The following is a 21,569-nucleotide window of genomic DNA, read 5'->3' as shown; positions in this document are numbered from 1 at the left end:
GACTGTAGCCCAGGCTCCTCTGTCCATGGGATCCTTCAGACAAGAATACTAGAGTGCCATGCTTCAAGGGATCTTTCAGACCCAGGGATCAAATCTGAGTCTCCTGCATTGCAGGCAGATTCTTTATCCACCAATCCACCTGGGAAGCCCAAAATTACTTTTCCTCTCTCCATAAAATGCAAGACCCCTGATGCTGGGAAAGACTGAAGCAAAAGAAGAAGGGGGCCGCAGAGGATGAGATGGTTAGATAGCATCACCAACTTATGGACACGAACCAGAGCAAACTCCCGGAGATAGTGAAAGACAGGGGAGCCTGGCGTGCTGTAAGTCTGTGGGGTTGCAAAGAGTGGATTGGGCCTTAGCAACTGAACAACAGCAATACACATTACAGAATACACTGGTTTTACAAAAGTTTAAGTAGTAACCTGTTCAACAAGACAGGATAAAAATGGTATTATAAAAACAGGTAACTGAATATAATATTATTGAACAATAATTTTTAGTTAAATATATTAATTGTTCCCACGCCATTTAATTGTTTGCCCTGTGACTCTGATCTGTGATGCAAACTCTGCCATACAGCAGGATAAAAAATAGTGCAGTATTCTAATTGTAGAACTTAGTATGCCAAAGTTTCTGATAGATCCTATTGGGATTTTATCTGAATTTGTATACTAATATTCAAAAAATAGAAGAAATTTATATCAGGCTATCTGAAGCAGGGAACTGAATGGCTGCTGGAAATGAAGGCTATGAAACTGCGACTGTTACTAACTATAAAATAACATGCAGTTTACTTACTATATAATACCATTAAGTACATTTGACTTTTTGAATTAGAGATGGTCTATTTTTAAAAGAAAGTTAGCTGTTTTAAAAATAGATTTATACATGGATTTTGGAAGAAGTAATTTTATTTATTTATTTATTTATTTTTTCAGTGGGTTTTGTCATACATTGACATGAATCAGCAATAGATTTACACGTATTCCCCATCCCGATCCCCCCTCCCACCTTCCTCTCCACCCGATTCCTCTGGGTCTTCCCAGTGCACCAGCCCAGAGCACTTGTCTCATGTATCCCACCTGGGTTGGTGACCTGTTTCACCATAGATAATATACATGCTGTTCTTTCGCAACATCCCACCCTCACCTTCTCCCACAGAGTTCAAAAGTCTGTTCTGTACTTCTGTGTCTCTTTTTCTGTTTTGCATAAAGGGTTGTCGTTACCATCTTTCTAAATTCCATATATATGTGTTAGTATGCTGTAATGTTCTTTATCTTTCTGGCTTACTTCACTCTGTATAATGGGCTCCAGTTTCATCCATCTCATTAGAACTGGTTCAAATGAATTCTTTTTAACGGCTGAGTAATATTCCATGGTGTATATGTACCACAGCTTCCTTATCCATTCATCTGCTGATGGGCATCTGGAATAAGTAATTTTTAAAAGTAGTCTTCCTATTCATGGCACAGAATGATTCAATTTTTTTTTCTGGTTTTCTTGTATGCCCTCGATAATTTTATCAATTTCTCCATAAAAGTTTCAGCTGGTATTTATAAATGCTATCATTTTATTACATTTGTGATTGGTTATTTCTGGTATAAAGCAATTTTTTCAATTTTCTATGTTGTATTGACCTTGTACTGAGCAATCTAAACTGAGCTGTTTATTAGCTCAATTAGTTTCTTTTCCTTTAAAAATCTGTATCTCTTGTTGAATGCTTATGTTTTAGCACATCAACTAGGACCTCCAAAGACAAAGTTCCTAAAATTAAACAGAATGTGTTTTAATTTTTACCATTAAATACAAAGTCTCAGGTAGGGTTTTGGTTTATAATACTTGTTTTTTCCTTCTGTTCTTAGTTTAAGAGTTTCTATCCCGAAAAGGTACTGAATTTTATTGATTTTTTTTTTTTTTTGCATCTAGTGAAATGATCATATTAGTTTTTCCTTTAGTCTGTTAACAGGTGACATTCACTGATAGATTTTTTTCCTTTAAACATTCTGGTGAAATTATTTCTCCATAAAAGAAAATTCAAATGACTAAAACATATGAAAACCATTCAGCTCCACCAGAAATAAGTGAAATTCACACAAAAAAGTAATGTGCCATTTTCTATCTCTCAGTTTGGCATAAATATCTAAAATCTGATAATATTCAGTGATGGCAGGCATGTGGGGAAAATGCTTCTCACATATATGATTCATGAAGCATAAAGATAATCTCTACCACATTTTGGTTCAGTACTCAAGGAGCATGATCAGAGTAAATAATGAAACAGAAAGATGTCCTCTCCCTTGTCTACAAAGCAATTTAATATATTTTATGAAAGTGATAGTGTTAGTGGCTTGGTCGCGACTGACTCTGCGATCCCATGGACTGTAGCAGGCCAGGCTCCTCTGCCCACGGAATTCTCCAGGCAAGAATACTGGTGTGGGTTACCATTTCCTTCTGCAAGGGATCTGCCTGTCCCAGGAATCGAACCCAGGTCTCCTGCATTACAGGCAGACTCTTTACCCTCTGAGCCACCAGGGAAGCCCTATATATATTTCATAGTCATCTAAAAATGAACTCATACAAGGTTTTCTAGAATTATATTCATATTCAGATTTTAGACTATCTTGCTAAAATAATTTTTAAAAAGAATCATTAATGTTTCCAGGTTAATGATGTAGGGTAATTTCCATTTAATTATCGGGATAATGAATAGCAAGAGTTGACTCGATTAAAATATGAAGGAAGTGATTTTAAACTAGGGGCATTGTTTTTATTATGTTTAATCATCGGTTGACTGAGACTGTTTACATTATTTTCCTTCTTTAAATATAAAAGTTGGGCTAAGTTCATACCAAGATAATTTTTTAAAATTTTGTTCATTTTCAGAAAACCAATGAGTGTTTTCAATTAAGTGTGTTTATAGCTTTAAAATTATATTCCTTTGGAAATTTGCTTGTACTAATCCTTATTTTTTGACAATGGTTAATATAATAATGGGAAACTTCTAAATTGAAGGTCAACCAACCTTGATTTGTTCTATCTCAATATGATTATTACAGAACTTAGACACTTAACTTGGATTCATAAAGATGAGAAAACATAATAGACAGCATTTGCAAAATAACTGAAAGAACATAGATATTCATTTATTCTCTGTGATCTACTAAGCTGAGTTCAACAGCTATGTTAAAATTTTGTTTTATTATCCAATTCTTTTTTGGCTCATACTTATATTTTCAACTAACTCAATTAATTTTCCAAGTCTTAATGCCTTTAATTTATCCTAACTTGTGCTGAGTTTAAGTCTAAACCAGAGCAAAGAGACTACCAGAAAAAACTGTGTCTTTTCCCTACATATGTTAAATCTATTCTCTTCATCATTTCTCTCCCACTTAGATATATATATATATTTATTTCATTCTTTTCCTTGAATAGCTCTGTACAAAGATTGATTCATTCTTCCATCTGTTTTTCCTTAATATCTCACTCTGTGAATTCCCTCTTCTGACATTTTACTTCAGATAATTTTTTAAACTACTGTACCTTTGGTATTCAAAATCTGATCAATAAAATGTCTACCAGAAGAAAAATCTTCTTTCATTGCCACCTTCTGAAAGAATACAGCCAATTAAATAACACCTAAAGAAATGAAGATGAGTTCTAAGTGGCGCCAAGCTATAGAACTGTTTCAATCAATATTATTGTTAACCAAAAAAATCCATTCATTTTTGTCCTTTATCTAAGAAAACTGTCTACATAAGAAGCATTACAAAGAGAAAAACAGAATTAAATGTGAAGTGGTATTTGAATAACATAAAAGTACACCTGTAATCATTGTACAACCACATTTATTCTTATCCTTAGATTAAAAGTGTGCATTTATATTCAGGCAGTCTTACATTAGCTATTTCACACAACATTTTGAATGCAGACCTGTATCTTACAAAATTTCTATTGATTACTCATTGAAAGACCAACTCCAAATACAAATACTCCAAAATTCGCTTTGTTAAAGACAATTGAAACATTTAAAGGTTCATATACATATTACCAAGGCACTGGACATCATTCTTGACTTACATTCTATAACGAATAGTCTAAATTTTGAATCATAGGTTCTAACATCCTCAAAAGTCTGTATTTTTCAAATTAACAAGTAACTGTAGATTTATTTTCTACATAAAAGAAGGAAAGATTAAAAAAAAAATCTAAAAACAAACGTGTACAATACCACTGTACTCTTTAATCACTCATTCATTCATTTAAAAATAGTCTCAGGAATCAATTATGTGCTAGGCACTGTAGGGAATAAAAATAGAAATAAAACATGATCCTTTTCCTCTTGGAGCATATAAATAATTGGGGGGATGGGGACATACGTACATAAATAACCACAGTGTAAGACAGACAATGGGAATGTTATAAGGGAGTATAATAAAGGATTACTGAGGATGGAGAGAAGAGAGAGGATGGAAGAGAGGTTAATATCATGACTGAGGAGGTACTTCAGGAGACTGGGGAAAACTTAAAGAGATACAGAGACATTTGAACTGGATTTTGTAAGAATTAGAATTTCTCTAGTGATTACTTGTTGGAATAAAGCAGAAGCATATTTCAGACAAAGGAAAGAGATGATTAAATATATAAATAATAACATAAATAAATCTAGCTTAAAAATACAGCTATCAAGTACTCAATAAATACTGATTGAATAAGACAATCCTTGGGGGGCAAAAAAGAAGGTAACCATTAACTATTTCTCTCAAGCTACACTGTGACTCCAACAAAGCATCTTGGCCAGAAGTCTGGCTCAGTCCCAGTCTTCTCGAGGCTAGGGGAAAAACTGTAGCTGACAGTCTTCCCCTGGCTCCTAACCTACTGGCTAATAAAGGCTTCCCCATCCCTTCCACAAGGCATGTCAGCGGAGTTTAAAATAGCCTCAGAACACTTCCTGCTCTATCTAATTGTGCTTTCATTCCATTTGACTTAGACCAACTGGAATGTTGAGGGAAAACCCCATGAGGCATCAAGCATGTGAGATAATGTGTCAGTCCCTCAAAAATGTTTGTGCATTCTACTGTGCGTATCCATCACTGTTCCCTATTCATGAGAGAGCAGAACATGAGGAGAAAACAGCTCCTAGACACTGCTGTTTCTTCTTTTTTTAAAATAGATCTATTACCTCCATGAAGTACTTCCTTGCTCAACTAGTGCAACCACTTGTCACAAATCTATTCAGTGGCTGACATGAGGAAGATTATGTATCCTAAACATTTTGTTTGGAAGTTACAGTTCTACAGCCACCACCTAATAAGGTTTGACCCATGATTTCCCTAAATTAAATACCCAGCACACTGTAGATGCTCAATAAACACTTTGGTTTATACCATATTTTATACCCCTTTTAAAAAGTGTGCAATATTGTGTTCATGAGAAAACCTTCTCAGACTTCACTTCTTCAGCCTATGAGCACATACTGTTGCCCTTCTTTTTGGCCCCCAGGAAAGAGAAAGCATTCACTTCTCTAGGTTCCCACTGCTGGAGTAAGATGTTTCAGCACAGTTGAGCCAAGAGTTTGAATAGGGACAAAGATAAATCTTCAGAAAAGAGCAAAGATAAGGAGCTCTACAAGGTCCTTAATTTCTAGACAACAGTATTAATCCTAGGAAGAGTTCAGCTGATTCCATAGTCTCTCTTTGGAAAACAGAGACAGTCATAGTCAACAGTCTTTCCTGGGCTTTCTCATCCACATGCTGATAAAAGTTCCCTCATTCCTCATACAAGGCAGAGGTAAATGGAAACTAAAATAGCTCTGTAACATTTTCTGCTCTTTTCTAACTGTTTTTATTCTTTTTGACTTAGCCCAAATGCAATGTTGATGGAAAACCTACTTTCATTGGGAAGATTTTCTTCATATTTTAGCATCCTCAAAAGACTTTATTTGATTACCATAGTTATATGGTCCCTGGTACCAGTCACTTTCCATCCCATTTTTCCATTTTGTTTTCCCTTAGTTCTTATTACTATCTAAAGTAGCCTTATCATCCATCCATCATTCAATTGAACAATCAAATCTACATGTGTTTCCTTGTCCTGTTTCAGAGTTAGATCCTCTATCCCTAGAACAATACCTGGCTTTGTGGATGACTTTCAAATATTTTTGAGTGAAAAGATGAACAGATGACTGACTATTTCACCTTAGCTTTCAAAGCTTCAAGCAATTACATCACCCTCCCAAATCTTTAACCTGCTAATTAAGACTGGTTGGGATGTAACTGGTTCCTATAATTGCTTCTACTTACACCCTCTGAATTTATTTATTACATCTTGGCTTCTTTGAGAATACAGTTGAATTGCTGTGTGTCTCCTGTTTTTGTCCATCATTCTGCAAATTCTTATGGTCAGTGGAGTCCTTATATTGAGTACAAGCACAAAAATATTTATCTTTTAAAAAGGTAATATGTTTTTTCAGTAAATAATAACAAAATTATGAATAGTCTGACTGAGCTCTAAGTTATCCATTCGAAAGCATTTTGACTAAGGTGCAATAGGAAATGTATTAACATACCACCTCCACGTTTTCATCATCTAACAATGAGTTAATAGTGAGGAAATACAAAATACAAATTTAACAGATTAAAATCACAATTCTAATTTTAAAGCAAAATATTGATTGCTAAGTTCTGAATTAAGTACATAGTTTAAATAAGCTAAGTGAACAGTTCTCAAATGTGAAATTGCATGTTTTATTATACATGAAATTTGTTTGGCTCATCAAGAGTTAGTTATACCAAAACAACTAGCAGAGGCTTGTATCTACATTTTTAATATACTAAGAATTTTAAAAGGAGTACGTCAAGGCTGTATATTGTCACCCTGCTTATTTAACTTATATGCAGAGTACATCATGAGAAATGCTGGGCTAGAAGAAGCACAAGCTGGAATCAAGATTGCCGGGAGAAATATCAATAACCTCAGATGTGCAGATGACACCACCCTTATGGCAGAGACTGAAGAGGAACTGAAAAGCCTCTTGATGAAAGTGAAAGAGGAGAGTGAAAAAGTTGGCTTAAAGCTTAACATTCAGAAAACTAAGATCATGGCATCTGGTCCCATCATTTCATGGGAAATAGATGGGGAGACAGTAGAAACAGTGTCAGACTTTATTTTTTGGGGATCCAAAATCACTGCGGATGGTGACTGCAGCCATGAAATTAAAGGACGCTTACTCCTTAGAAGGAAAGTTATGACCAACCTAGATAGCATATTAAAAAGCAGACACATTACTTTGCCAGCAAAGATCCGTCTGGTCAAGGCTATGGTTTTTCCAGTGGTCATGTATGGATGTGAGTTGGACTGTGAGGAAAGCTGAGCACCAAAAAATTGATGCTTTTGAACTGTGGTGCTGGAGAAGATCTCCTTGAACTGCAAGGAGATCCAAACAGTCCATCCTAAAGGAGATCAGTCCTGGGTGTTCACTGGAAGGACTGATGCTGAAGCTGAAACTCCAATACTTTGGCCACCTCATGCAAAGAGTTGACTCATTGGAAAAGACCCTGATGCTGGGAGGGATTGGGGGCAGGAGGAGAAGGGGAAGACAGAGGATGAGATGGCTGGATGGCATCACTGACTCGATGGGCATGAGTTTGAGGAAACTCTGGGAGTTGGTGATGGACAGGGAGGCCTGGCATGCTGCAATTCATGGAGTCGCAAAGAGTCGGACACGACTGAGCGACTGAACTGAACTGAACTGAAGAATTTTATCTCTTCTGTTTAAAATCAGCAACTTATATTAAAGCATCACACCCTATTATAATCTTTTATAGCTATATTTTATATACTGCTGCAATAAAGCCAAAAGCACAGAAGATATATTTTAAAGGCATGGTAACAAATTATTAAAAATCATTTATGATGTATATTCACCTATTTTTCCATACTTTATAAGTAATCTGTATATCCACTGTACTTATAACATTCAGTTGTCTTAAGAAACCATTTCTAAACCCAATCTTCATGGGATTTTAAAAATAATCTATCTCCAGTATCTACTGGTGAAATTTAATAGAATTTAGACTTATTAGCTTTAAAAGACTGTAACAGTTTTCTTAATAACAGAGTCATTCTTGCAAGTAAAAAAAGAAAAAAGTTTGTCTGTGTATATGTATAAAATGCCATTTTCACTGTAAGGGTCAACAGCGAGGAGCCCTGTGTATGAGCCATGTTAACACCAGAGAGCTTAGCAATGTCTGTTTCTAAGAATAAACCCTGTGTGTCTCATGTTGTCATCATCAACCAGAGTCTTCCGTGCTCTGTGACAGAAAGCATCAAGGCTGCCTGTTTGCCTTTCCATAAGCATTATACATCACTATCCAAAGGCCTCGCCTTTCTGTCAGAGTGGGAGAGATAAAAAGAATTCTGCAATCACCCTAAACACACATTTAAACATTATTGCCCCTTAAGCAGACAGTTATCATGTTGTTTTGGCAGCAGGAAGGAATCTGTGGTTTCACTTGAATGTTATTCTTCTTTATTTAAACTACTAGAAATAACCCAAAAATGACAGAATGCTCTTTCTATAAATAATCATTCCAGTGTAGAGTTATATTAGGAGGTAACTCAGATGGCATGATAACGCCTAACAAGCTAATCTTAGACCTGCGATGCCATAAGATAGAAATACGGAAGCTAAGAATAACTGACCCAAAGGAGTCAGCCTGCTAAAGAGAGCCACAGACATGTGGGCATCTGCAGATTTTAATGCATTTAATGATCTTCTGAAAGCTTCTTTCTCCCACGAAGGCAATAAATTATGTTGGTTAATAACATGAAAATCAATAATAGTTTTACAATGTAGTGATTCCTAAAGGTGGCTTGAGATTCTCAGAGTGAATAGAATTATAAAAATCAGTGGATGGAAACCCAAGAGTTGAGTCTTGAATAACTCAATTAGCATCTAATTGGTGAATTTTATGAATAAGCTACCTATAGAACATAAAATATTCATCCAGTGAAATAAAATTTAAGTCAGGATTAAAAAAAATACAATTTTCACTCAAAATGCCTGAACTGGACCCAAATTGAACCAATATATATTCAAAACAGGCAGAATCTAATTCTGTTAGTTAGATCATCCCTTGGCTCAAACATCTGACACTTCATGTTGAAATCAGGACTTGAGTGTAGATGTAAACTTTATTAATCTCTCCCTGCCCCTATTTCTAGGTAAAGACCAGGATGGGTATAATTCAAATACTTCGGCTGAAAGAAACTGAGCCCCACGGTGTGAACATTTGAAAAAACAAAAAACAAAAAAAAACTTTCGTCAGCTAAAATACATTAATAATCATGTTCTTTTGAAGTGGTATAACCCCATAACCCTTAACATTTAAGGTTTGTGAGATGTTACTGTTACTATGAGAACTGGAAATCTTAAGCCAAGTGCACTGGGATAACTGGTTCTGTCCATGGTGTCTGCTCATTACTCCATGTGTCATCGATCTCAAGGAATACTGAAGGTTCCCTTAAGTTGGTCTCAGCCCTAGATCTTGTTAACTTACTCCAGTTTAATTATCAAGCTCTGGGGTTGTGAAGTAAGGCTCCTCCAGAAAGTATTTCAACAAAGTTGCATATGTGTGCTATAAACTTCTCAGGACCAAGAGGAGTATCTAGATATGTGTTTATAAGTATAGCCGATTCCACATCTTTAGCACCAAACAGATATGAAAACCATTCTACCATGCTAAATACTTTCCTCTTTGAGAAAGAGTGGCAGGGATATGGTAAACAAGAACAAGTTTATAGCTGACTCTGTCAGCTCCAAGCCATGATGACCATCAGTAAATTTCCCTGAAACAATGTTCTCATTGGTAAAATACGCTGCAAGTACTGTATCCCTTCTCAAGCTGTGGAGAGGATTAAATGGTAAAATAATGCCTGGTATAGAAAAAGCTCTGAAACATTAGCTCATTATATCAATAATAAGAATGACAGTGATTTAAAAAAAAAAAAGATGAGCATATATAGGTCCAATCACTGACCTTCTAATCTGAGATTTACCAACTATATTCAAGTAGGATGGGGCAGAAAGAAACAATAAAGACACTGAGAGAGATAATATTTATTACTAATAAAAAATGAGTAGCTCCTTATGTAAAATCACAGACTCAAAATAATACTTGAATTCTATCCATAAGCAGATTTAAAAACCAACATCACAAATACAACTTAAATTGAGTCCATTTCATGAAGAGCTTTTCTAGCTCACCCTATGTGGGGTTCTATGAAAACTTTCTGGGTAAACATGTTTCTACAACAGCAAGAACTCCCAGGCCACAATGTAATTTAATGGAAATGCAGAGAAATTTTCCCGGGTTTTTCTTTTTTTCTCTGTTGTTGTTGTTTGTTTTTAATTTCAAATTTTGAAAAAAAAATACATGACAGTATCATATTTTAACTGAGCTTGGAAATGCCACGCCTTAGCCACCCACCAAAACTTACATTGAATAATTGAAAATGACATTCACATGGCGACAACTGTGTCGGTACTGAACATAAATTACAAATTGAACATTTCAAATACAAGTGGTAGAGAAAGAAGGGGAAGACATGAGGGGAAGACACAAGAAAGTGAAGTTCTGGGGTATTTCCAGACTTATCAACATGCAAAGAGTTTAATCATAAGTAAATGACTAATTATAGTTTGTGGTTTGGTAAATTTCCTTCTTCCTTAAATGTAGTTTTTATTGGATTTAATTATTGGGTATTTTTAAAACATCACATATAAAAGGCCCATCACTTATTTTTACTATGGAAAATTTAACATGGATATAATGAATGGAACTGATATTTTTATAAAACGTAAGACTGACTTAGTTTTGTATTCATCAAGCACTGAACATAAAGTTCTCCGATAACACTTAAAAGTACACATTGTTTAGTATTGTTAAAAAAAAAAAAAACAAACTTGTTTAAATTACATTTGTTTTGTACAACTGACTTAATGGAAAAAAATGGAATTAGTGGGAACAAGGTATTTTCTTGTCCTTCCATATCCCAATTGTCAATCTCCCAAGATCAGAAAAGGGAGAACTGCCCAATATAAAGGGCATTTCACATCCCAAGCTAATAACCGCTAGTACTGCAACTTCCTTTTAAGAACTGGATAGACCACGGTACTGACACACTGTTTTGAAACACATGCCAAAATATCTTCGAATTTCATCTAAAGAAGGCTTGTTTTAAAAGTCATTCCGTGGACTTTTATTGCAATTAAATTGTTTTCAAAGTATTCTAATTCAGGAAAAAAAATGTTAAAACGAAGTTTCCATCCCAGATTGTTAAAATTGTTCATTACTCTGAAAATGTAATGACTATAGCAACATACTGGCAAAGAAATTGCTTTCTGAATATTTTAAAGAAAATCCTCCCTTAATGTACTGAAAAAGTTTACACATTCTTTAACAATTTCTTGCAATACTTTCTGTATCTCTCAAAGCCAACAATAAATGAGTATTTTACTCAAATTTCCAATGAAAGCTTTAATACACCAGTCCATAATGTTGATTTCCCTCCTTCCTAAAAAAAAAAAAAAAAAAAAAAAAGACTTGCAGCCTAAAGGGATCCAGTCTTCCTCCACAATTACTTCAGTCTCTTTAGTATTAGGACTCCTAACAACAGAGAGTACTAAGAAAGGATTTCTGTTCTATAATAGTAAAAAAAAAAAAAGAAAAAAATCAGTGTTTAAATGGATGTATATCTTCATGAGAATGAAGTAACACAATTCAACTGAAAGAGAAATTACATAGTCCACTTCCTTCACTTATTTGTATTTTGAGAAATTACAAACTAAAGAAAATTATAAAGAAGAAAATTCCAACCACCAACCAACACTGTAGCAGCAAATGCTGTAGAGTCTAGCTAACATCATCCATTCTGCTTACCCTTTCTTCTTTCTTCTGGAAGTCAGACTATTAGTTGGAGGCTCCACCTTCCCTGGCTCAGTCATGGTCTGAAGGAATTATCATAGCGGTCTCATTCTTCTTTTCAACGACTCACTAATACATGGGCAGGTGATGTTCTTTTGGTCAGTGAGTTATTAAAGAAAACTTGCTAGAGAACCTCTCAGAAAAACTAAGAAAACATCTAAGGAGGCAAAGTTGTCTCATCTATGTCTCTGGAATTTATTGTGCATGTAGACAATGTCTGGAACTGCTACAATCAACTTTAGACTACTGGAGGAAAGAGACTTATGATGATACCAACTCTAAGACCAGCAGTACCGGCAGAACTATGAACAATCTGACTGCCATTGATATGACTGATTACCACGCTATTTTACTAAATGATAAATTATCTTGTCACTGTTACTTCGAATAGGATTTTCTGTTACGTGCAGTGGGAGACTAACCAAGTTTCTATATCTAATATTTACAGTTAATCAGTGTTAGTATTTCAGCATAGTAGCTTCATGTGTGGGTGTGTAAGAAACACTTTAGAAAATATGGGCATTTTATAAAAATTCATATAAGGCAAAAATCTTGACAATGAAAACAAAAGTCCCCCTACCACCACCATGCACAATTTCTTCCTGACTTTCTTCTATTTATATATGAATTATTCTGGGAGATAGATAGATAAAATAAACTTTTATAAAATGAGATATCACCAAAGTTATTTTTATTAAAAAAATAAATTCAAATGAATTTAATAACAAAAAACTGCATTTGAAAAGACAATAAACATAAATGCTTCCTTTCTATATGAGGTACTATTTCCAAAAAGATATGTCTAAGATTAAATGAAGAAACTATTTAAAAGAAATCAGTGTTTGGAGTCTCTTTTTTTAAACCATGTGTTTCTATTTTAAACAGCAGGGAGTCTGTCCCTGCTCAGAAAGGAGCCAATATTAGTGCTTTCACACATCCCCACATCTCACCTCTCCCCAATGCCTCACATTGATGAGAGCTTTAGGAATATTTTTACATTACCCTACTTCATAAAATTTGCTTCTTGTCCTACAACCACAGTCTCACATTTGTTTAAAAGGATTCAATTTTTGCTCCATTAACCTAACTATGCTTTCTCCTCCTCTTCTGACTGCATTTCACTTTTTGCTTTTGTTTGAGGTTCTTTTTTTTCCCTCCCCATTGTGTGGGCTTCCCTGTCAAGCAGTCTGGGCCGTGGTTGAGGATGTCTAACTTGCCAACATATTTTCTCTATATTTTAATAACATCTCACTGGAGTGGAACATTAGGTTGCACTTCTTTTACAGCTTCTGAGCTTTTATTCCATTATCTTCTGGCATGGAGTGCTGGGTAAGTTTGATAAGCCTTCTTGAGTTTCACACATTCTCTCCCCATCCCCCTCTCTCCCACTGCAGATCTTTGCTTTACTTGCCTGAACCCCTGAAGAATTATTTAAAATTTGAAATTCAATAGCCCAGTTAGGATATGACTCTGCACTGAGTACTTGCAGCAAATTTTCCTAAAAGATGAGAATTCTTTCAATATGCAGATTTCTTTTTTTTTTTCTTGTCAGTGAAATAATCTTTCTTTATTTTTACAAAATGATCTTCTGTTTCAATGTTTTGGAATATCAACTTCAGGGACATAATAACCCTTTTGGTACACTGTCTTTGTCTGTCTTATTACTGACTTCTCTCCAATTGCTTTAATCCATTTTCCTTTTTCAGTCCCTCTGATTGTCTCCAGCCTTTCCTCTTTGTTGGTAAAAATTTTCACTGGTATCTATTCTGTTTCCTGCTATTTCTAATGAGTATTTTTGTTCTATAATTATCATGCTTTTTTTCATTCTAAATTTGTTTTCCCAGACTTAAAATATCCTTTTTCATCCCATATCATTGGTTTAGCGTCTTATCTTTGAGCTTCTGCTTTATGGAATTTATGTTCTTACTAAGGTGGTCTACTTGCAGGAATAAATTAGTACACAATTTCATGGTCTCAGTGAAGTTGATGCTTTTTTTCTTAGTGGGATCTATCAGATTAGATTTCGGGGAAGAGTATTTCACTGCAAAAAGCTATGGGTCTTTTTGTTTCCAATTTACAGTGTTGCTCTGAAGTCTTCATTTCTCTGGAGAGGGAGCATTTGTTCACCTTCCTCCATCTCACCAGTTTCTCTTCCAGAATCCTTTATACTATGCCTCAGTCACAAGAAAAAAACACCACCACCACCAAAAGCTGAGGATGTCCACTCAGTTTGCTTCTCTCCAGTTATGGGAACATTAGTGAAAATTTTCAGGAAGTTGTCAACTTGTCAGTAAAATTCTAAGGAGGAACAGAATTCAGGCCCTGTAAAGTCTCTCAGTTCTGATCAAAGATCCCAGCTTCCATTTTTCCTTTGACTGCCAGTTTCTGAGATATGTTGCATTAGGTCAAATCATTTTCTTTGCCCAGTTAATGCTAAGTGTTGTGTATGGGTGTGGGGTGGGTGGAGGGGTAGACAGTTTATACTATTTTAGGATTCCTTCATTATCGATCAGCAGTGAGACATAATAGAGTACGTTTTCAAATTTCTCATCTCAAAAATGACCTTTTTAAATTCAGAGTTTGGGCTTATTATAGTCTTCTGAGGGATTTTACTGAATTTCCTTACTTAAAGGACATAACAACAATTATGCCACCTGTGTTACCCACAGAAAAATAAAATACTCATTCTTGTCCCCATTCTCAATGGGCCTACTCATAACCAGCTTTTTGATTGCTACCTATCAAATATTTCAATTGATAACAACCTTGTAAGTAAAGATAACCTGAGTTAGAGAATGGCAAAAATAGTAATTATGGGGAATGCCAGAAGTGATTCTTGACATGACAGGGGCATTTCACAGACTTGCATTTTCATAATTAGATTCTGCTTTCCAAGTAGACATAAATGACTACTGAATCTAAAATGTTCATTTTCCCTCGACAATACACACCAAGGAGATAAAAGGATTCTGAAAGGGGGAAGAGACATTTTCCTCACAAGAAATTCAGAATTTAGATTTCAATGTTTTTCTTTTATACCCTAAAATAAGAATACATAGTGAAAACAGGAGTTTTCCTTATTGTAAACGTGTTTTACAATGATGCTGTACAAACTCTAGGAAATTCTTTCATAATAATCATTCCAATATCATCTGGATGGCTCTGCTGTCCAACGTATTAAGCAACAAGACTGGCAACGGGACAACACCCCGAATTCTGCCAGCCCCTGCTGAGTGACCTGGGTCAGAGCTTGTCTGTGCTTCAGCTTCTGCCACTTACCACTTACATTGGCCCACACAGCCACAAAAGTGGAGACTGACCTGGCTAGATGCGTCACTCATACCGAACTGCAAGATCCAACATTATAAAGCATTTTTACTGGAAAAAAGAAAGAAAGAAAGAAAGAAACACTAGCAGACTACACTATAGAACCTAATTCTACCTTAGATGTCTAGCGTAGCTAGGTCAGAATTAGGAAAAAACGGAACCATAAAAAGCACTTGTAATTCAATAGTGTATAAAAAGCTCTCAAGTAAAGTCATCGATATTAATGCACAGTATCCAATATAACTAGAAAAACAAATAGGAACTGGAAAGCAATGACTAACGAGAAAACACAGCTTTGCAAACAGCTAATTTCAAGAAATCTGCTGCTGGGATTTCACTGATAATTCTGCAACTTCTTCGCCTTTGAATATTATGTAATAAGACATTTCATAGCGTGTGTGCGCGCATGTGCACACACACACACACACACACACACACACACACACGCTACTCTGATTAAAAGTCACCATTTGCCCAAGGAGAGAATTTAATTCTTATCAGACCAGGAAAACAAAACCAAACCCTGATTTATAAGGTAACTAAGGAAAATTTATAATCTATAGCTTATCTGGCTCATTCAGTGAGATAGATCTTGGTAATGAAGAACCAGAAACCCAAGTTCATTCACTAAAAGTATTAATAAAAAAATAGTGAGAACACATGTTAATGACGTGTTACCTTTGACCTTCACAGGAATGCCAAGAGGTAAGCAGGAGGACATCTTTATTCTTCAGTTTACAAGTGAGTAAACCAGTTCCACAACTTAGCAGCAGAGCTCTGGCTAGAACACAGAGCTCTCAGCTCCTCCAACAGTATTCCCTCCACCTTGCACTGCTACAGTGTATCTTTTTCTCTTTCAGATCTAGAAACTCCCATCAATTTCTAACCCTTTCAGTCACATCTATGCCACTGGTCCAAAGAGGAATTGAACAAGATCTGTAGCTAAATGTAAACAAAAACACCCCTAATTTAGCAATTAAAGGGCAAACCCTACCAATATGGGTCACCAGCATCATTATCACTTCCCCTTTCCCCTATATCAGTGATAACCAAAGTTTGCTGCATATTAGAATTACTCAGGATTTAAAAAACCCCAGTGTCCAGGCTGTTTCTCAAACCATTTAAATAGAAACACTAGAGGCAGACCCCAGACACCAGCATTTTGTAAAATACTCAGTGACACCACCTTTGAGAGTCACTGCCTCAGCAGTACACAACACTAGGGAAATTAAATTTAAGGGCATATAATAATATGCTAATAAAACCAAAAGTTATAGGACATTGTAGGAAGAACGCAAATGTTTTTATGTTTCAAATTTAAAAATAAATAGAACTTGGAGTTTCCTTATTTATACCAGACAGGTTTGGGAGTGGATGTCAATTGACATCACGTTTCATTTACTGGGGCTTACATGTTTCTTCCTGTAAAACTGACAACAGCACAGACAGTCTCAAGCAGGTCCCTGCTTGAAAATATTGTTGCTTTGTATAAAAAAAATCATGAAATGTCATGAAAATGACAATCTCAACTGAAATTGCAGTAAATTTGTGTATAATTATCAGATATCGAGAAAAAGTGAAGCTTGCAAACACCTGTAGCAGGGTTCAGTGCTAGCAGACAGTCTCTGCTTGAAAGGCACAGCTTGTTTTCTACCACATGAAAGAAATAGTAAACTTGTAACACGGAGATGAGGACTAAAAGGACAAAGTGTAGTACTGAACAGACATCTAAAATAGTAATTTAAATAGAGTTGGTAGATATTTACAAATAAAATGCTAAGTGACCAGGTTCCATCAGAGACATACAGGCTGACCCCTCCTCATGCTTCAGTTAGCTTTGCAGCTGACAGAAATTCTGGTATGTTTGCTTTTAATGAGCAGGCACTATGAATTAATATAAGTCCTGTCACTTAAGTGTGAACATACCAAAATGACCCAAAATTGATATTTTACTCTGGAACGGAAGGATCCTAAAATCATTACAAATAACCGAGCTTCAAAGAAAACTTGCTTCAAACACAGATCCAGAGATGAGAAGGCGTTCAATGCTAAAACAGATATCAAGCCAACCTGTGGAATCTTTCTTTCCCATCTAGTTCTACCAAGTAAACGCTGCTTTATGCCACATTCTTAATATGGAAATCTAGGTGGTGATCTATAATTATGATTAAGCCCACACAGAAACACAGAAGACGTGAGGGAGAACTTTAAGTCAATTTAGACTGAAGCTTTCCGAAGAGAACCAAGACAAAAAGTCCCTCAAGCTTTAAGAACTAGCTGTAAGGGATAAATATGAAAAGCAACAATTACAAGTACCCAAGTACCGTGCTATTGCCCAGAGAGTCTGTGCTTTTAACAAACAGAAACTGATAAAGCTGACAAGCTTCATCTCCCATCAGCTCAGCTTCTTGAAGGCACAAGCATATTCAACAGAGAAACTAGAAATCGGAGTCTGTTTCTGTTATCCTTTAAAATGTTGCACCTGCATATAACATCTTTATATGTGTGTTATACCATTGCATCTGCCTGACAATGATAGACTCCCCAAAAGCTTTGAAGATGATTAAAATAACCATCTGCTAATAATAAATTTATTTCATCCTTAAGAAGTTTCATTTTGGGTTGAGAGAAGAAAAAAAGCCAAATTAAAACTACCTTCACAACTCTTGTAGCAAACACATTTCAAAAGGTAGGTCTATAAATAGATGTGATTCTGTAGGCACACTGTAAATATAAAATCATCTGGCTAGAGACGGCTGCAAGGGAAGCTGCAGCCCCAGTATGAACTTACCTGATTTTTAAAGTCCCACTAGAACACACATACAGTCAGTACACATCTCCTCTTTCTAGCTGCACAGTCAGTCAGTTGCAAAACACCCCCAACTACATTTTACTTATCTCAGTCCCATCCTTCATCAGAAGCTTGGCGATTTCATTCAGAAGCAGCCTGTCCCTGAGCACTGAATATGCACGGAAACAGCGATGGAAGGGATCTAAGTTAAACCTTCCAGATGCACCAAGGAAACAGCAACATCAACACCAAAAAGCAGCAGACCCTTAAGAGAGGCGCTTCCCTGAGCTGCATTTCCCAAGTCAGCCCCCTTTTCACACAGAAAACGGCTCAGTGATGAAGAAAGATCTTACCTGAGCTGATCATACTGTGCATTCTCTGCTGAGCCAAGAGCTGCTCTCGTCCAGCCACCCCATCTGAAGAAAAACACGAGTCAGTCTCGTAAATTGTCTGCAGCATATTCCAATCACTCTTACTTCAGCTACATGAAAGATTCATCGCTGCTCAGTGCACGGGCCCCAGGAGCTACCCTGGCTGGTCCTCCCTCCTCCCCAAGGAAAAGCGGCAGAGGATCAACTTCAACAATGATTTGCTTTCTGTTCAGAGGGACACGCACTTTTCAGAAGACCTGGGCACTTTTCCTATGTTACCAACCTGTGCACAAAGCAGAAAGAAACCCGTGGATGCTAGGGCTCTCTGGAGTTTAGGCTATCCCGGAAACTAAAAGCAGGTGGGAACTAGGAGTGTGCTTCAGGGTTATTGCTTTGTCAGAGTAAGTAGAAAAATATTAACTCTACCCACGAGAAAAAGAAACCAATTAAACCTGGCTTTTAGTTCCTCAGGCTGCTAGAGTTTCCTTGTAGGAACCGTCAGTCAGTCCTGCCAGTGGCTTCGGCCGGTGCCCTTCTGCTATCTGTGTGTGTCTCTTCCTCCTCTCTGGTCTCTCTCAGCTCAACTTGGCTAAAGCTAGTGATAATCCATTTGCATATGAATCAACAACAGCATGGCCCACAGGCACAGAAATAGAACAATGGTCGGCCTGAGCCAAAAATAGGTCAAGCATGGCCGAGTGATTGGAGCCTGCATTAATGCATTTAAAAATACCCCAGCAAACCCAGCTGTCCAGCCTCTATCTTTCAAACCATAATTCTCTATTGCAGGGCCTTAAAAGCCATTAACTCTTTCCTCCCTCCAAGCTTGCTTTACACACTGTTTCCATACTGGCGATTTGCTTCCAAAGAAAGCAGGGGGTGGGGGGGGGGGGGCGCGCAGAATCAAGAATCATAATTCTAAGAGGGCAAATGCACATACATTTCATTTCATTTTATTTTTGTAGTATGTGTTTTTGGAAGAGAGAGGAGAGAAGTGCAGAGCTCTGTATTGGTTCTAAAATAATACTGGAAGCTTTTGCTCATAATGTGGTTTCTGCCTCACCCACGCACAGCAATCCTGGTGTTCTATTTTTGTTGCCTGTTTCTCTGGCTACACTGCAGTTGGCTGTAGCACTAGAAGCTTTTCTGCCTTCTAGTTTCAAGACTGACAGGAGATTTAGTAGAGGTAGTTTCAGAAAACAAGCACAGAAAAAAATGTTTATGAAGGACTAGCTTGATTTTTTTACTTGATATTTAATGTAAGGCAACTGTCCGCTTCACAAATCTTAATGCAATCTTAGTACTACCTATCTATTATATCCTATTCAGTTTCTATTATATCTAAATTTTTTAAAGTGTGTGTATATATGAATATATATATATATATGTGTGTGTGTGTATTCACACACACACACACACACATACATTTATATACAACTTAGACCTAAAAATGCTCCATTTCAGCTTTTCAGGCGAAATTCAGTTCACCTGCAAAAGGAAAAGAACGTGTTGGTACTTTTCCTGTGTAGGTACTTTCCTTATGGATGGTGCAGCACTACTGCATGTAAGCACCTGTGGTTCAATAAATATAAACAGTCAGTCCCCAGATGAATGTTCAGCATTCATCTCTACACTGATTGCCTGAAATACAGACCTCACTTTTCTATAGAAATAGTATTTATAATAGTTGATACATTCCCAGACCAACACATATTGTGGAACTCACCTGTAAAGTAAATGAGCTACAGAATTTAGTACTAAAAATTCTATAGTTTCTGGTGCATCCATACAACATCTTTTCTACATGAGGAATAAATTCTACATCATAAATTGGCTTGCTAGCTTCCAGCAACTCCCAAGGGCAAATCCCAAAGTGAAAAATCCAATGGTCTGGGAGATAGTCTCCTTTTTCTAAACTAGATCGGCAAGAAAAATAAAATTCCTAAGGCACTGGTAGCAGCACAGAAAGAAAGGGAAACAGCAGAGTGTTTCAAGGGTCTCAGGACAATCAAATGAAGGAGGAATGTTCGTCAACCAGAGTGTGAGGCATTAGAAAAAGAACAAGGAGACAGAATTTTGGTGAAAAGGAGGAAGCATGTTAAGTCAATAGGCAGGTTAAATAGGCACTGTTAAAAAACGGCACTAAATTTTCCTTCTTTCATATATTAACTTCTACTTATTGCACAATTCCCAGGTGGCGACAGTGGTCAAGAACCCACCTGCTAGTGCAGGAGACTTAAGAGACCTGGGTTTGATCTCTGGGTCATGAAGATCCCCTGGAGGAGAGCATGGCAACCCATTCCAATATTCTTGCCTGGAGAATCCCATAGACAGAGGAGCCTGGTGAGCTACAGTTCATGGGGTCGCAAAGAGTCAGACACGGCTGAAGCGACTTAGCACACACAAATTGCACAATTATATTTGAACAGATAAATTACAAGATTTTTTTAAAGAGCTATTCCAAATTACATTTGACTTAAGCAAAACAAGAAAACCTTATGCTCCTGTCAATGGGAAAAACTATTTAATTTCATCTGCTATTATAAGTAAACCTTCACTCTATTAAGAAATTGGTGTTTAAAACTCCAGAAATGGAAATTCTGTGTTTCCGGCAACTTAGAGATTATGTAACCAATCACAGCATTTTAGACCTGGGAGGACATCTATAATGATGTCCAAACTCTCTGTCCCCCAGGATGCCAGGGTACCTGGGAGCTGACTCATAGTGTTCTCCAGAAGAGGTTCTTCCCTGAGCCAGAGCAGCCTAATTTTCATCTGCTTACTTTGAAATGATTTCTTTTGAATAATGACTTCTTGTGTTAAAACAAAAATTAAGGAAAAAAATATGGTGTATGGTGACAGATGGTAACTGTATTTATCATCACTATCATTTTGTAATGTGTGGAAGTATCTCAAGTCATTATGCTGTGGACCAGGATTCTAACACTGTGTTGTAGGTCAGTCATACTCTGAAGACAAACTCATAAAAAAATCAGATTTGTGATTACCAGAGTAGAGGGGTAAGGGGAAAGGAATTGGATGAAGGTGGTCAAAGGTACAAACTTCTGGTTATAAGATAAAAGAATACACATG

At 36.5% G+C, this 21,569-nt stretch overlaps 1 protein-coding gene across 8 annotated transcripts in view; it reads right to left on the bottom strand.

Moving 5' to 3' along the window:
• The window catches only part of HDAC9 (histone deacetylase 9), a 986,419-nt gene that overhangs the window by 524,348 nt on the left and 440,502 nt on the right, over window positions 1-21,569 (bottom strand). For 7 of the 8 annotated variants that reach the window (XM_043872541.1, XM_043872548.1, XM_043872545.1 and 4 more), the window contains exon 3: window positions 18,459-18,521. In XM_043872541.1, the coding sequence (XP_043728476.1) occupies window positions 18,459-18,521 (63 nt within the window). Of the gene's footprint in view, window positions 1-18,458; window positions 18,522-18,759; window positions 18,798-21,569 lie in introns of those variants that run through there. The other variant, XM_043872549.1, reaches the window with a different exon arrangement.

The sequence above is a fragment of the Cervus elaphus genome, chromosome 18, assembly GCF_910594005.1.
Source record: "Cervus elaphus chromosome 18, mCerEla1.1, whole genome shotgun sequence".
Lineage (NCBI taxonomy): Eukaryota > Metazoa > Chordata > Mammalia > Artiodactyla > Cervidae > Cervus > Cervus elaphus.
This window is presented reverse-complemented; position numbering and strand designations above follow the sequence as displayed.